This window comes from Pyxicephalus adspersus, chromosome 12, assembly GCF_032062135.1.
Source record: "Pyxicephalus adspersus chromosome 12, UCB_Pads_2.0, whole genome shotgun sequence".
Taxonomy (NCBI): domain Eukaryota; kingdom Metazoa; phylum Chordata; class Amphibia; order Anura; family Pyxicephalidae; genus Pyxicephalus; species Pyxicephalus adspersus.
Genome location: NC_092869.1, coordinates 24377335 through 24393494, shown reverse-complemented (window position 1 = coordinate 24393494; position 16160 = coordinate 24377335). Strand labels below are relative to the sequence as shown.

General features: G+C 35.0%; 1 protein-coding gene and 1 long non-coding RNA gene across 3 annotated transcripts in view; one reads left to right on the top strand and one right to left on the bottom strand.

Moving 5' to 3' along the window:
* Window positions 1-1959, top strand: part of NKX2-1 (NK2 homeobox 1) — a 3747-nt gene extending 1788 nt beyond the window's left edge. Inside the window, exon 2 of the mRNA XM_072428374.1 lies at window positions 222-1959. Within this exon, the coding sequence (XP_072284475.1) occupies window positions 222-883 (662 nt within the window). The 3' untranslated portion in view covers window positions 884-1959. The remainder of the gene's footprint in view (window positions 1-221) is intronic.
* The window catches only part of LOC140342256 (uncharacterized), a 91615-nt gene that overhangs the window by 22486 nt on the left and 52969 nt on the right, over window positions 1-16160 (bottom strand). The window contains exon 3 of one of the 2 annotated variants that reach the window (XR_011923026.1): window positions 5005-6184. This is a non-coding gene — a long non-coding RNA (uncharacterized lncRNA). Of the gene's footprint in view, window positions 1-450; window positions 587-5004; window positions 6185-16160 lie in introns of those variants that run through there. The other variant, XR_011923023.1, reaches the window with a different exon arrangement.

Sequence of the window (16160 nt, the reverse complement as noted above, 5' to 3'; positions counted from 1 at the left end):
TTTCTTTATCTCTAAAATGTATTCCCCTGTGTATATCTATCTATCCATGCATATCTAATCCATTTATATCTACCCTTCACTATCTATTATCTATCTATCTATCTATCTATCTATCTATCTATCTATCTATCTATCTATCTATCTTCCCTCCATCTATGTCTTCTTTTCTTGTGATAATTGGGTGGTTAGTTTTAATATCTTCTTCAATGTTCTTTTTGCAGTATCCCGTTTCATGGGTCCCTCCAATGGAATGAATATGGGAGGTCTAGGTAACATGGGCTCCCTGGGAGATGTGGGGAAGAGCATGGCTCCCCTGCAGAGCACCCCCAGGAGGAAGCGCAGGGTACTGTTCTCCCAGGCTCAGGTCTACGAGCTGGAGAGAAGGTTCAAGCAGCAGAAGTACCTGTCGGCTCCAGAGAGGGAACATTTGGCCAGTATGATCCACCTTACCCCAACTCAGGTGAAGATCTGGTTCCAGAATCACCGGTACAAGATGAAGAGACAAGCCAAGGACAAGGCAGCCCAGCAACAGATGCAGCAGGACAATAGTTCTTGTCAGCAGCAGCAGTCCCCAAGAAGGGTGGCAGTTCCAGTGTTGGTGAAGGACGGAAAGCCATGCCAGGCTGGCTCTAACACCCCCACAGCTGCCCTGCAGAACCACCAGCAGCAGGCCACAGCCCTCACAGTAGCCACCAATGGTTTGGGGCAACATCAAAGCCACCAGACAAACAGTGCAGGTCAATCTCCAGACATGGGTCAGCACTCCAACAGCCCATCCAGCCTCCAGAGCCAGGTCACCAACTTGTCTCACTTAAACTCTTCCAGTTCTGACTATGGCACAGCCATGTCCTGCTCCACCTTACTATATGGTAGGACATGGTGAAGAAACCAGCCTCGGTCCCTCTGTCCCCAAACAACCCTTCTCATCTCTTTTAAAAAAAATGGCGAAAAAAAGAAAAAAAAACTGCAGTACTTTGGGGGGACGGATTTATAAGAGGGTTTCACTGAGCAATCCAAAAAGAGAAGGGGAAGGATAGAGATAGTTATTAAACTGGATGGATGGTACTCAAAACGTCAAATGGAGAGAAGGATTGGACTTCAAATACTTTTTCTATGGCCATCACCTGCCTGTATATAGGGCTGTACTAAAAGCTTGGGGACGATTCCTTACCCCATAATGACAATACTGTCCTATCTTCTTAAAAAAAAGGGGGGCAGCGACTGTATGTTATTTTTTAAGTTCCATGTGAAATTGTAATCTTCTCTTTGTTGGACTTGGCAAATTTAGTTTTTAGTATTCTGTACATTTTTGGTTGTAAAGAGAAAAAAAATCCAAGTCAATCAAGATTTTAATAGAAATTCAACTATGGATGTTCATAATTTGAGAGCAATTTGTTAACTGGCCCCTCTTCATAATACTGGATGCTGTATCTTGCCTAGATATTTGGCTTCGATATAGATTATAACAAAACGATTCGAATAAATTATTCACATTTGAATAAAGCGGGTTTTTTCGTTCTTTAACATAAATGCCAAAATAATAGAAACGGGGAAACTGATGCATTTACAATTCACTATTAAATTATCCAAAAAAATAGGCGAATCAAATTATAAGTGCTACAGACACCCGTTGAATGAGTTTTAGGTCAATGCAATGATAATAACAATAAAATTGCTGGTTCTTTTACAGAGTAAAACAAAAAAATAATGTAGGATTGGTGATATGGATGATATGTCGAATTAAACTGCTGCTGTTTGCTTTACAGTTTTGTTTTCCGTTTGTGGCAACTGCTTGAAATTACTTTTCTGACCTTTCAGAAATATTTTAATTGTCATTTTTGTGACATATTTAGACTAAATATACATTTTTAGTATAACCTATAATTGTGCTCATTATATTATTATTATTTTTTTAATTCTCATGATTGATTTTGGAATAGTTTTATGATAAATGGAAAAAAGGACCCGACTGACCCTTTATATGACAAAGGCAATTATATGGCAATGTGTGCTTGTGTCTGCGCTGAGGGACTTTATAAACAGCAATTTGCTCTCCTATATAATAAAAGGTTAACACTCATAAACGTTATATATATATATATATATATATATATATATATATATATATATATATATATATATATATATATATATATATATTAGACAAAATCTTACGATGGATTTAACATTTACACATTGCACACACCTATGCACGTATGTCTTTTATTAGTTTACACACACACACACACACACACACACACACACACACACACACAGTATATATGCGCATGTATCTGTTAGTAGGTTAGACACATACGCAGCGCGCAGACATATAGGCGCATGTGTCTGCGGATAAGTCGGGCACATACACATCGCACAGACATAATTGCAGATGTGTCTGTTGTGGGGTTAGGAGCATTCGTTTGAAATAATATTTCACAGCAAACACCTTGGCCATAGCCATCTGCTGTGCTCAGAGCAGTCACTGTAGTTGGTAATAGTGGTTTGCCTGTAATTGCCGGAATGATTATTTTGTACACGTACTTATCCTTCTTACAAAAGATTTCGTTTCCATTAAACCAACTCATTTTCATTTTGTCCTATGCAGGCTTTAGTTTGCAGTTTGCCTCCTTTATAGAAAGGTGAGGTGTGCAGTTAGGGCAATGGAGAGCAGGCAAACACTAGTGCAGGATTTCCATATCAATCAGTTGGAAAGTAAATAAGACAGCTCCCTGGCCTCTTCCACTCTCCCATTCCCCTGTGGTCTGTATAGAAGTGGGTTTTACAAGAAGACAATTCCACATTCATCTGTAAGACCGGTATTACATGATGTTCTAGCAGGGAATGAGGAGAGGTGTACATGTATGGATACTGAATCTCTGCTGACAAATCCCTTTACAATAAAACTGTGCCTCTGTATAATAAGAAAGGGACACAGGGGATTTGTGCTGATGAATGATCAGAATGGAAGCATCATTTGCCCAATACCTAACTTTTTCTAGCAGACCCAATGCCCAGGATGAATGATTGTAAAATGTGGAGTGGAGGGGCATTGATCCAGTGATTATTGGGAATGCTTTCAGATTTTACAGATTGGGACTCATCAGAGACAAGCAACCAGTGGCTTTGGTGGGATCAACACTTGTGTCCTAGCTGGGGGGCTACAGATGGCCCCTCTGCAATTAGGGATTGCTTCTAATATTTCATTTTGCAAGTGTATATTTTTTTTAAATCCCAACACCATGAACTTTATAAGATATGTATAGCCCAGGGATGTCTAAAAACAACAACAAAAAAACAAATAAACCAAATATATTTTATTATGTTTCCAGACTGTGTGTTGAGGTCTTGTCAGGAAAGGGTTAACTATTTGGGCTTTACAATGGGAAACTTGAAAGCACCAAGTGAATTTTTCAAGAATGTTAATCCAGCAGCTCATTTAAATCTAGTTATTTTCTGTGTTGCCTATGATGGGTCAGGCAGGCTGTAGACCCTATAAATATATCAGCATAGGGGAACCTAGACAAGGTCTGACAGGCTGCTGGACTATGAATACTAACTATAGGTAGGTAATATGGCACTAAAGGGCTGGTGCACATAAAAAAAAAGTAGCTGAGAAAGGTATATATATATATATATATATATATATATATATATATTGGCCCTAAATAATGTATAGGTAAAGGAGCTGTGGCTGGAGAATTTCTGATGGCCCTGTCACCATCCCTCAGGTTAATGAGGTTACTGTGCAGCCATCTGGGCAGCTGTTTGTATGTAATATCTATGACATGCATTGCATTGATATTATTTAGGAATTATGAATCAAGTAGTTAATGCCTGTGACACAAAGAAAGCAGAATATTTTATACACATCTTTTTACAATAAAGGGTTGTAAAAGGAATATTTATTCTTTAATGACATGTTTATAATGTCCATTTCTCTACTAAAGATTGTAGGTTTATTTTAGTAGCTACAGAGAGGCATCATTCTGCGCAAGATATTTGTCATGTCTATTATTGATTTATTCTTTTAATTACAGTAACGGGTGTCTATGATTTATTTAATTTTATTTTTTTGTAACCTGATTTACATGCATTATCACCTGAAAAAAAAGTTAATTTTATTCTGTGTTATGTTGACATAATTATATTAATCACAACAGTTCTTCACTTTTACAATATTATTATTATAGTTTAGGGAAAATTAAAGCCTTAATCAGGAGAATAGATTCCTCTTTCACCCCCTCCTCCTCCTTCCTCCCTTCAAATTTACCTATCTTCAAAAATGCAGATTAAACTAGCTGACTAATTAAAGTGCCGAGCCCATGAAAAGGGAACAAATCTGCACAAGTGACCCTAGTTAGTACGATTAGTAGGAGCATCTCTAAACAAGAGACGATGCAAAGTTTACAAATGTGTTCATATGTTCAGCTTGCCTAGGAGAGGAGAATTGTGACAGCCAAAGGTGCAGGACTTTAAAAAGGGGTAAATATCATATATATAAATAATAGCAACTCTGTCATATTACATAGTACTGGTGTAAACGCCAAAAATATAAAAGATTTATTGCCTTAAGTGTAGACACTTAATATTCTCTTTTTTAAAGGTTTTAGTTTTCAATAAATAACTTTTTTAAATGTTTTTTCTAAAAAGCATTAGTATATATATATATATATATATATATATATATATATAATATTTAAAAAATATAAATTAAAAAATTATTTTCATTATATACACTAAAGTACACAAAAACACAAACAAACATAACAAAAACAAATAAACTTTTTCAACATTTTATAGAATATGGTATTTTACTTTTATTTCCATATATAAGTAGATTTAAACTAATGATTCCAACATGCATTACACATAGACACAATAATTATATATAATAGATGAATATTTTGTTGTAAAGTTTTTATTATGATCCTACATACTATGTGTGATTTATCCTGTATATATCATTGTTTGTGTTTTTATTAGTTGCCTTGTAATAATTACCGGGTGATTGATGATTGTATCTGAATACATCGGATATATTTTATCCCCGAAGTAGTTTTCCTGTTTTCTCACATTTAGCTGATTCTTGGTCCTTAGAAAGATTTTGGCTTTAATTTGCCGCAGACATCCAGCGAGCTGTGCTGATGTGGGCTCTGTCTATGGCACCTCCCTGTACAATAGCGATGTAATTATATAGCTGAACCATTTCAAATGGAAACGAAAAAAAAAAAGTTGCAAAATACATCGACCTCGGATATTAGAAGGACCTGCCTGCAGAGGTCTACAACCATCATCCCTTTTCAATTCATTTCTAAGAAGAGGATCTGGTGAGTGATTCGGATTCAATACACATAATCAGTCGGATGCCTTATTTCCATCAGAAAACAGTTCCATTTTCAATCATGCGGGGCTGCAATGTAAAAAGAGGAGCCTCTCAAGCTGGAGACTTCAAGTAGGGGGTGGGGGGTGCACACAGGTCTTGGAATATGCAACCAGGGGACTCAATATTGAAATACAGCAGCTCACACCTCCAACTATCCTTATTGGCATTTTTTTTTAGTATACTAATAACGATTTATTCTCAACCACAGGGAGAATATGACTTAATTGCTCTCAGAATTCTTTGTCTGGGAGAACTGGGGAACTCCCCAATGAAAGTTCAAGCTCCAGACTATTTTAATTCATTAAAAATCAGCTTTGATTGTCCCTTTGTGATCTCTTAAGGTGAAGTTATTTCAATCGAGTATTTGTGCTCTGTGCTCCAATAATTTGGAGGACTTTACTGAATGAACAGTTTTTAAGAATGCATGAATAAAATCAAATACAAATAAGTCACAAATGAAAAAAAAAAAAGTTTGCATTGCAAGTCTAGCTTAGTTCACATTTACAGAGATGATGACCTAAGATGATCAGGAGCTGAAGTTCTGTAGCTGATGTGACCCTAGAGAAGTAAAATGATTTCTAAATATATTATATATTAGGCACATCATATGTATTGGTGTTTCTGATTCTTCAGGGGGATTTGGAAGGTATTCTCTATTTTCCAATCTGCCCTGGAGTGATGTGGTTAAGGATCTATTCAGAGAAGCTCTCATGTCAAGTCTGTTTAGATTTGCTTGCAGCAGGATCTGTACAATGTCTTTCTGCAGCATAAAATAATAAGAGATTCTTTGAACTTCAGCTGCAACAGAGATAGATGTAAAAAAGAACAAATGTATTAAACTGTACATGTCATCAATACATTTGGTAACAATTCCTACTAATATTATTACACAAATACTATTCATGATTTATGTTGTGTGGCTTTATAAGATAATAAACCATACCAAATTAAGGCAAGATTGTGTACAGGAGGCTCAGATGTATCTACAACGAAAATAGTGACAATTACTACTGATAATACTATTATAATAAATATTATTTTATTGTTTTAATATTACTTTGTTTTGCTAAGGGGATAGATTGTAGAGGTAGGATTATGTGCAGTGGGGCCTGAGGTATAGATATTCAAAACTTAATGGTTGACAAAAAGTAATATAACAAAATAGCCATTAATACTAGTAAGTACTATAACAATAAATACAATATAAATAAAATACATGCAATAAAAATATAATTAAATTATTCAATATTAATTAAAATGAAATAGGTACTGATCTGCAAATATTGTTAAATAGGTTAGAATCAATTATATGAAGGTAAATGTCTGTGCATTGGGGTCCAGGGTAGAGACATGCAAAACTGCACCCCTATAATCCCAATAAAAAGTATATTTGCAGGTATTAAGCACTGACTTAATTTCTATGTAGTGGGTGCCCTATGTTTATTTTTTAAAGGATAGATTCTAATACAAAAGTGCACCTTTGTGTTCAGATAGGTCTATATTTATACCTTTGTATATAAAAATATAATGGTATTTACTACTAATGTTATGAATGTATCTCATAACATGTAGGTTTTAGTATTGCTCTTTTTATTTTTTATAAAAAGACAAATCCTCAAAAAATAAAGGCAACTATTTGAGGAGTGTAGGAAAGCATAAACATACTCCTATACATCTACATTATTAATATTAATAGGAGTTTCATGCATTACCTATATTACTTCTAAACAAATAGTAAAAACATGATTTTTCAATTTATATTTTAGAATATGACATCTTTTTAGTATATTAAAATTTTAACATGCGTGTGCTATTATTCACACAATTACTCATGCACTACCTGACTTTCTTAGATAATAAAAGAGAGTCCTAAATGGGGACTGTGATCCTTACAACCTATATAGCCCTTTGGCATAAAGATAGATATATGGAAGCAGTCTTGTTTTGAAGCAGAATAATACAGACATAAGCAGACATAAAAATATATGTTATTTTTATAGTCATTTTCTATAGAATATGTAATGATAATCATACATGATCCATTGAGAAGCCACAGGGTATCCCTCGATTTATCCATTTCTATATAAAGACACTATAAAACCCTGCATCATATTTAATAAGAAATGATTACACTGTATGCTACATAAAGAACACTGCAAGCCCTATTGCTGCACACCGCTGGAAGAGTGAGAGGCTTGCTGTGCTTTGCAGCATTTATCACATATTATCAGGTAATTTCTATGATCTACACCATTACAAGCTGCAAAAATAAAAAAAAAATATGTAGGAAAATTTGACGTTTTATTTGATAGCGACATAAGCCGCCGGAGTCGATAAAGTTTGAGTGTGGGCAATAATAGAAGGGTCATGATGATTAAGAGTGAAAGCCTGGTGAATGGAGCACAGGAAGATTGCCAGCATTGAAGGACAGGTGCCTCAGCTAAGATTTTAACATAAAAGGAACATATGGTATTCCATTAATGAAAAAAAAAATGTTTCCATTGCATAGGCAATGGGAAAAAAAACTACAAAAAAGGACCTGGAATAGAGCTGTGGTTCACAAAAGAAAATAGCATTTTTTTTTATATTAATTAATAAAGAATCTAAAACTATGGGGATTTATGAGTTAAAAGTTAAAAGTCCAAATGTAAACTCCCATAAAATGTCTATACATATTGGTAACGCGTTTTGATGGTAGTAATAGTATTTGTAGTTGATGAGTGGACACCCCCACATTCCTCTGGGTTTATTAGATAGAAATGAAGGTTCAAAGGAGAAAAGTAAATATTTTATTGTTCAGATAGAAGTTACTCAGCTTACCCTGTAAAAGTAAACTTCAGTTTTGGATTCACCTGTTGTTTTTTTAATTAACAGATAACTACATTTAACCTGAATTTAAATTCTTTTATGGGTGTAAATAAAATTGTACATTTAAGGGGGCCAATTAAAGTAACAAAAGGGTGTGAATGTGAGGGATAGAAAAATATCCCCTGAAGTTTTGGATATGTGTAGATGTTTATTTTGGAAGACAACAGCATACTATGTATATCTAATTTATAAAGGCAGTGAGATGTTTGGTATAAAGGAGAATGTATCAATATTTTCTTATTGGCAATACCTTTCTGGCTAAAGGATATCCATCACAATTAGGGACTAATACTAATATACAGAATGTTGAATGGGCTCAGCTCTCATCAATGGGAGCATTGTAAAATCACACAAGTTGAGTTTCATGTATTTGAGGGTATATCTATAAATTCTTGCTATAGCATAACAGTGGCAACCTGTGTCCGACTACCGACATGCTTCACTGGTAAAAAAAAGAAGTTCATCCCTGTGGTTGGATGGAATGATGTTTGATTTCTTACAGAGATGTCCGTGCTATGGTATGGTGGCTTAGTGTCAAGCACTAAGATTACAGGTCCAACACGTGGCCAGAAAACCATTTTTTAATGGAGTTTGTATGTTCTTGGGGCATTTGTGTGGGTTTTTCCTTTGGGCAAAAATATACTGGTTGGTTATTTAACCTTGGAATACATTAATTATATAGTAAGGTCAGTAATTGTGAGTAATAGTAATTCGTCAACCTTATTAGATAGTAGAATATGTAGCTAGATTGACCAGATCATTGTCATGGGAGAAAATAGGGTTGGCCATTGCTAATGTTATTCTGAAAATGCTAGTTGTTTGGCTGTTATAGTGACTTATAGTATCTGTTTAATACTATTTGGTCCTAGAATTAGCCTGCAGATCAGCGAAGCCAAAGGGTAGAAGTCTTTTCCAGGTCAATAGTCTAAACCATCCAGCTTTTATATATATAAGCATGTATAACAGCACATTGACCAAGGGACTCACTTATCATTAAGAGTGCCTGGTAATCATCTTTCTCTTTTTAATTTTACAGATGTTGTCTTAAAATGTTAATACACCTGATATATATGGATAATTCTACTAATTATTACTTTTTACAGTTTACAGTAGAGTGGATATATTGATTCTTGCACATCACTGGGATTATTCAATAGGGAGGGAGTGTTGTTTTTTAACATTAAGTAACAGGTATAATGAAAAAACACAAAAATAATAATAGATTTGGTTTATTTGACCAAAAGCTGTGCTCTGAACAACAATGCAAAATAAAGCAGTAAGATTGTGCACAATATGAATTTATTAATAAAACTTTAATCAGGAAGCCCAAGCTAGGACAAGTTCCATGAGAATTCTAGGCAAAATGGCCAAAAAGAACTTTCCCAGACATGAGTACTGCTCGTATCAGAGTCTCCTAACACAAAAAGAACTGTTCTTTATGATTTTTCTTTTTTCTTGTGCTCGGTCAAGTGGGCTTCTAAAGAGTGCATTGGGTTGACACCTGTTTTCCAATTGTCAATGTACATATACAATAATGCAAAATAACATGAAAAAATAACATAAAAGAAAGATAAAAGAATTTAAAATGAGAAAAACATGCAAGCAGCATTTGGCACATGTTTTTAACATCCTTAAAATATATTGCTTTTAAAATATATACTATTATATAAATTTTATCATCAGGCTTATTTTAGGGTGGGTATTTGGGAATAAAGCTGTAAAGGGAGAACAAGGCAATCCACCCAAAAAAACATATAATTTCTCTTAAAATTCAGCATCTGTTTGCATCAGGTATAGTAGTTTAGGTTTGTGTAAGTAATATGGCCTCATAGGAGAAACTTGCAGGTGCATGAATGGTACCCCAATGATGTGTCTACTACCACAGAACCTAACCTTCCTTAGGAAATACCCTTTACTTCTACTATGGCGCATATGTGTATATCTCTGCCTTCCCCAGTATACTGCATCTAAATGGCCAATTACCAGGCCCAAGGGTGTGTTTTTTTTCTTTGTCCTATCTAAGAACCAAACATTGAAACAGAATTTTCTGCATACACAGGGTGATCATCCACACCATTTCTTTGTCCCTTCATTGACATGAACACATAAGGTTTACAGTGTACCCTAAAGATGATCAGGCCATACCCGCAAAGATGGCCACCCTCCATAGCCTAAAAGAAGCAGAAATGTTTATATGAGAGGTGCATTCTAGACTGGACTAAGAACTGCAGCAGATTAAGGTTTCTATTTTGATCCCACCATAGAGTCATCTAGCCACGGTTAGGTTGGGATGAGTGATAAAGGGGCATACAAAAGGAAGCAATTGATTGACAAATGTAGGAGTCTGTAATGGGGTCTTAAAGAGACCCTGTCATCACCATAATAATTTACAGGTAAAACATAGAAAATTCAGGTATTTTAAATGTTTACTTGCAGGATCCTGCTACGTACAGCTGATCTTTGGTTGCAAACAAAAAGAGCATTATTTACATTATTTTACCTCTACATAAAACTGTGTTTTCTTTAAACATCCAATTAGGGAAATAGAAAAGGTTACGTTAAAGAATCAGACCTTTCCATCAGTTGGAATCTGGTGGACAAAGGCAGCTCTGGGCTTCTTCTATGCATTGAGTACTTCAAATTTTTGCTATGATTCTTGACTTTGTTTCCGTATACCTTTTAGGTGTACTCAATTGTCCTCCTAAATTCAACAAAACAGAAACCTCTCAAAATTACAATCATCTGTGCAGACCCATGAACTCATCCTAAATGTCAGATCTATAGCCCTTAGAAGATATAAAGATAATTTTGTTGTGTTTTTTCATATTTCTTTTAATGTTTTTTTTTTCCTAATCTGTCTGTTTTTACATTTCATGTTGATTTGTTTAATTAAATGAACATTTCAAAGTAAAAACAATAATTGGTGCTTGCATATGGAATCATAGCAAAACATCTCAGGGGGTATTTTTCTATATAGATATATAGATATCAGGAAGTTAAATTTAGAGATCAGAGTTGAAAGGAGAACGATAAAAAGATATCTGATCAATAAAACAGGATAGCGTTGGAATAAAAGAGAGACAGACAGAGAGGCTCTTATAGGAGAGGGAAGGAAGAAAGAGACTTAAAGAGGGGAATGGGAAGGAACGAAGGAGGGAGGGGGTACCAGGATACAAAAAGATGCTATTAATGCTAATTTGACTTCCTTTAATCCAGTTGCTAGATCACAAACAGGTTCTCTGCTCAGGCAGCTCAGTTGCCATAGTGGGGTCACCGACAAGATGAGAAACAAATGCTAGCTACACAATTTCTATCAGTGCTTTCAAAAGGACAATTTCTAACACTCTGAGCAAGGCAATTTCGCTGAAGCAGCACATGTAAATACCCCGCTTTCATGGAGCCAGCCTTGATTTTTTTTTCTTTAACTAGCATAAACTTTCCATAAATATTAATTCACAATTACAGTCATAATTTGAAGATTATAGTCTTTGTGGAATTGTCAGCCAATTAAAAAAGTGACTAATTTACAGTTAGCAATCCAATCCTAAAATCACAGAGCTGGAGTTTGCAGATTGGAGCCCAATTTGCTTAATGAATACATTTATTGAATAGTAATGGAGTCCTGTACACAGCATTATTATGCAAAAACAAACAAAAAATCTTTTATGAAGCAGTCAATTCACACGCACAGACATCTCATTCTTGTCTCATAACTGCCATCAATGCTTCAGCTACCGAGGCATTTAATTTAGGCACTTAAGTGAGGATGAATGTTTGTTATGGATACAGCATCAGTATATCATATAGAGCAGAGATTTTTCTCTTTGTAAAGAATGTTTCGCAAAAGATTCATTTAGAAAAACTAGAAATGGAACCATTATAAACCAACAGATGTATCAAAAGATAACTAAACTCATGAACAAAAAATGTAACATATTGCAGCTTACCAAACCTTAGAGGTTGTGGTTGCATTAGAATTATTTTTTTCAGGATAGGAACATTTTCAGCAAGTACAGAAAATACCTGTTGATCTATCTTTGTCAAGTCCTGTTGATCTTACGTAGAGGCATACAACAAGCTTATTTTTCTAAATGAATAATTCCACTGGCTGTCTTGTATTGGAAATAAAGAGAGAATGGACATGTTTGAAGTCCAGCCTTGGTGGTGACTATGGCAGCTTTTATAGATATACTTGATAAATGAGTATAGCAACCCATAGACAGGATTTGTGTTATTCACATAATTACCAGATAATAATAGGGAAAGAATACTGATGCAGACAACACACCTAGCGATGGATAAACTGCTATATAAGATATATTTGTTTTTTGGAAATTTTTGGTTTAAATATGTTTAAATATTTTTTCTCTTAGTATAAACAATAATTAAATTTGGTCATTAATTAACATAGAGCAGTCTTTTTTTACATTAAACTGGCAGGGTCACTTTAAAAATACCCTGCTACTTCACCATTCATTTTAATATCTTCCTGTAAGCACCTAGCACGGTGTTTCTCAACCAGCGTTCCTCCATTGATTGCTAGGGGTCCTTAGCAATGTGTGCCTCTCAGGCCAGATAAAATTTACACCAATAATGTGAGGATGGCATTCTTCCCAATGGCCAGCAATGTAAGAGGTATTCTTTCCATTGACCATCATGCTAATGTACTTTGGGCTTTGGATTTTGGTATTATTTTCAGGGGTTCCCCAATCCTAGAAAGTTATTTTAATGTTTCTCCTTATATAATGGTCAGCAAAGGCTAATCTAACCAATCAATGCATGGTATTTACCTGGAAAAGCCTTCAAAGATGATGGCACCATTCTTAATGTGATGTTAACACATCCCAAGAATTAAAGCTGTAGCCCACTATAGCAGCCTTTCTCAAACTTTTCAACCTAGAGGAACCCTAAAAATAATTCCAAGGTCTTAGGAAACCCCTAAAGAATACAAAAGCAGGAAGATACGGGACTTGCAGGCAGTAAATATTATAAAAATTATCATAACTCTTATTTTCCTCATTAAAAAAACAATTAAAATATACATGTCACTTCCCCCATACCAAGATTCAGGAAGAGTCTAACTGACATTCTAACATACATGGGCTAGATATATTATACACAATACATATGTTGAGATCATCCAACGCGTTTTGCAGACTTTGTCTGCTTCCTCAGGGATGTAATTGGTACAGCTAGTAGGTTTATCAGCACAAAGGTTGTTACAATTGCCAGTATGCTTATTCCCTTGGTATGAAGGCAGGCAAAAGGCAGGATTAAAATCACAACATACAGAGATGGCGGTGTCCCATATATGTTCTCCACAGTAGTATTCAGTGCTTCTCCAATTATTATTAGTAATGCTCACTCCATTGTGGAGTGGTAACAAGCAATTATCTTTAAAAACTAGATTCAATCAAATAATTTAATCCATAAACAGACTTGCAATTAGATTATAAGGAGAACCGCCATCCTCGGTGATACATGGGTGTATTAGGAAACCCCTGCTAAAAAGTTAATTGAGTTTCAGTCCATTAGATTATTGTTAAACTCTAAGAATGTACCTTGTATAGTGGAATGTCACCATAAAGGCACCTGGCTCTGCCAAGTTGCGTCAGCTCAAGAACATTGCAGGTACTAGCAAGATAGAGGTCAATCATCAAGGCACCCCTAGGAATTTCTGGAGGAGCCCTAGGGTTCTACTAAAGCCTAGTTAGGGATGGCTGTTCTATATTCCTCTTCAGTCCTAAAAAGATACGTAGGGAGGTAAAAGTGGGATGAATGGGTTGTCCATCAACACTCCCCGAATAGTGGAGGGCTATGATGTGCTAGGGATTTGACCATTCCCAGAGTAAGTAAACCTTTTAGCAAGATCTATAACACATTGCAATTGGATACAAAATAATTTATGGAAAGCAAAATCACTGCAAATAAACAGTTAAAATATGAAATTTTCTGTGATTTTACTATCATCATTTTGGTCATCATATCTCCTGTTAGCCCTCACTGCTATTCTACATCCTTTGAGATGTTTGCAAACTATATAGGTATGCAAGAAAAACCTCCATGTCTAACTTATGCAAGCAACAACACTCCATCTTTGTAATTCTTACACACAGACCTTGGTTCCCTTTAAGAGGTGTGAACAATGCGTAGGATTTTCCTCTACACACCTTGCTTCATATATGTATCCATTGTTACATATTATACTAACATATGTGATAATATTATTGTGTTCCTTTTCTACAATGTAGGGTTAACCTTGATGATCTTTTCAGGCTTATTGTGTTCTGCTTAAAAAGGTCTTGTAATAAAAATCCAACCTTTGTTGCGGTGAACAACTAGGCTGTAAAAAGTCTTGAAACCTGGGATTGTGCAGATCTTATAAGATTTACCAATGCATGTGTCCAGATCATAAATAAATACCACTTGAAGATCTTTTGGGTGTTCCTGCCTCATTTTCATTTGAAGATTTTCATTTATCACATTTATCATATTTTCCTTCTAATAAAAGAAAAGAAATGTATTCATTATCATAAAGCTGTCAAAAGGCGTTGAGCAGAAAGAAAAAGCAAAGAGGTTGATTTACTAAAGACATGAAGAATAGCAAAATAACTAGCTTAATAAATGTGTTAATAAATATGGAGAGAGTGTGTTTATTCTGCATATCAAATCACATGCAAGTAATAACAATGAGGATTTGCTTGCTAGCATATGATTGGATGATTAGAATAACCACCGCTTCACCTTGTTTATTAAGTGAAATAAACATTAACTTTAGTATTTAGATTGTAATATCTTCGGGGCAAGGACCTCTCCTCCTCCTGTGTCACAGTCTGTATCTGTCTGTCAATTGCAACCCTATTTATTGTACAGCGCTACGTAATATGTTGGTGCTGTAAATACTGTTTATTAATAAATAGTTACCTGTTCAGTGTCCATGGAAAAAGTTAGCAGCTTTAAATGTGAACTGCAATACAATGCATTATGCTCTTTGGTAATTGATATCACTTTTATGTAGCTCATATACATAATCATGGGATGGAACTATACCTGATTTGAGTTAAAAACCAGCCATATTGTCACCCTTCTAAACCTAAAAGTAGATGTTTTATGTCATCACACAATGGGTAATATTAAATGGGCTCTAGCACAAACAACTAATCTAAGTTAAGTAGATTAATTCCCTACCTTCATATGTTTGTATGTCCATGTACTTTTGTCTTTGCAGCACTAGGTCCCAGGTTCGAATCTCGGCCAGGACACTATCTGCATAGAGTTTGCAGGTTCTCCCTCTATTTGCATGGGTTTCCTCTGGGTATTCCGGTTTCCTCCCACATTCTAATAACATGCAGTTAAGTTAATTGGGTTCTCCCCAAAATTGACCTTGGACTTTGGTAATGACATATGACTAAAGTAGGGACATTAGATTGTGAGCTCCTTTGAGGGACAGCTAGTGACATGACTATAGACTTTGTAAAGCACCGGTAATATATTGGTGCTATATAAAAATTAATTAATATTATTATTAATAGGCTAACTTGCATTGGTTGGGAATAATGTTATTCCTTCTATGTCATATTTGGTAAACAATAAAAAAAACAACCCTGCACCAAAAACATGCCGAACTTGGTGACAACATAAGAAAACATTTGCAAAACAGGGACAGGTTGTTGTCTCCACATTAGAAAGTGCTTGAATAAGAACCTTTCTGCCAAGATCTTCTGATGTTATTTTATTAAAAGCTATAATTAAAAAATGAAAATGACTTTTAAATGACATTAACCTGTGAAAGAGTATATAGAAGATTTGACTTTATAGACTCAGATTGTGTCCAAGTACAATAAAAGCCAACATCTGCTTTATTTTTTAGTATGAAACAGCAATCAAAACAGTGCTTATGTTATTA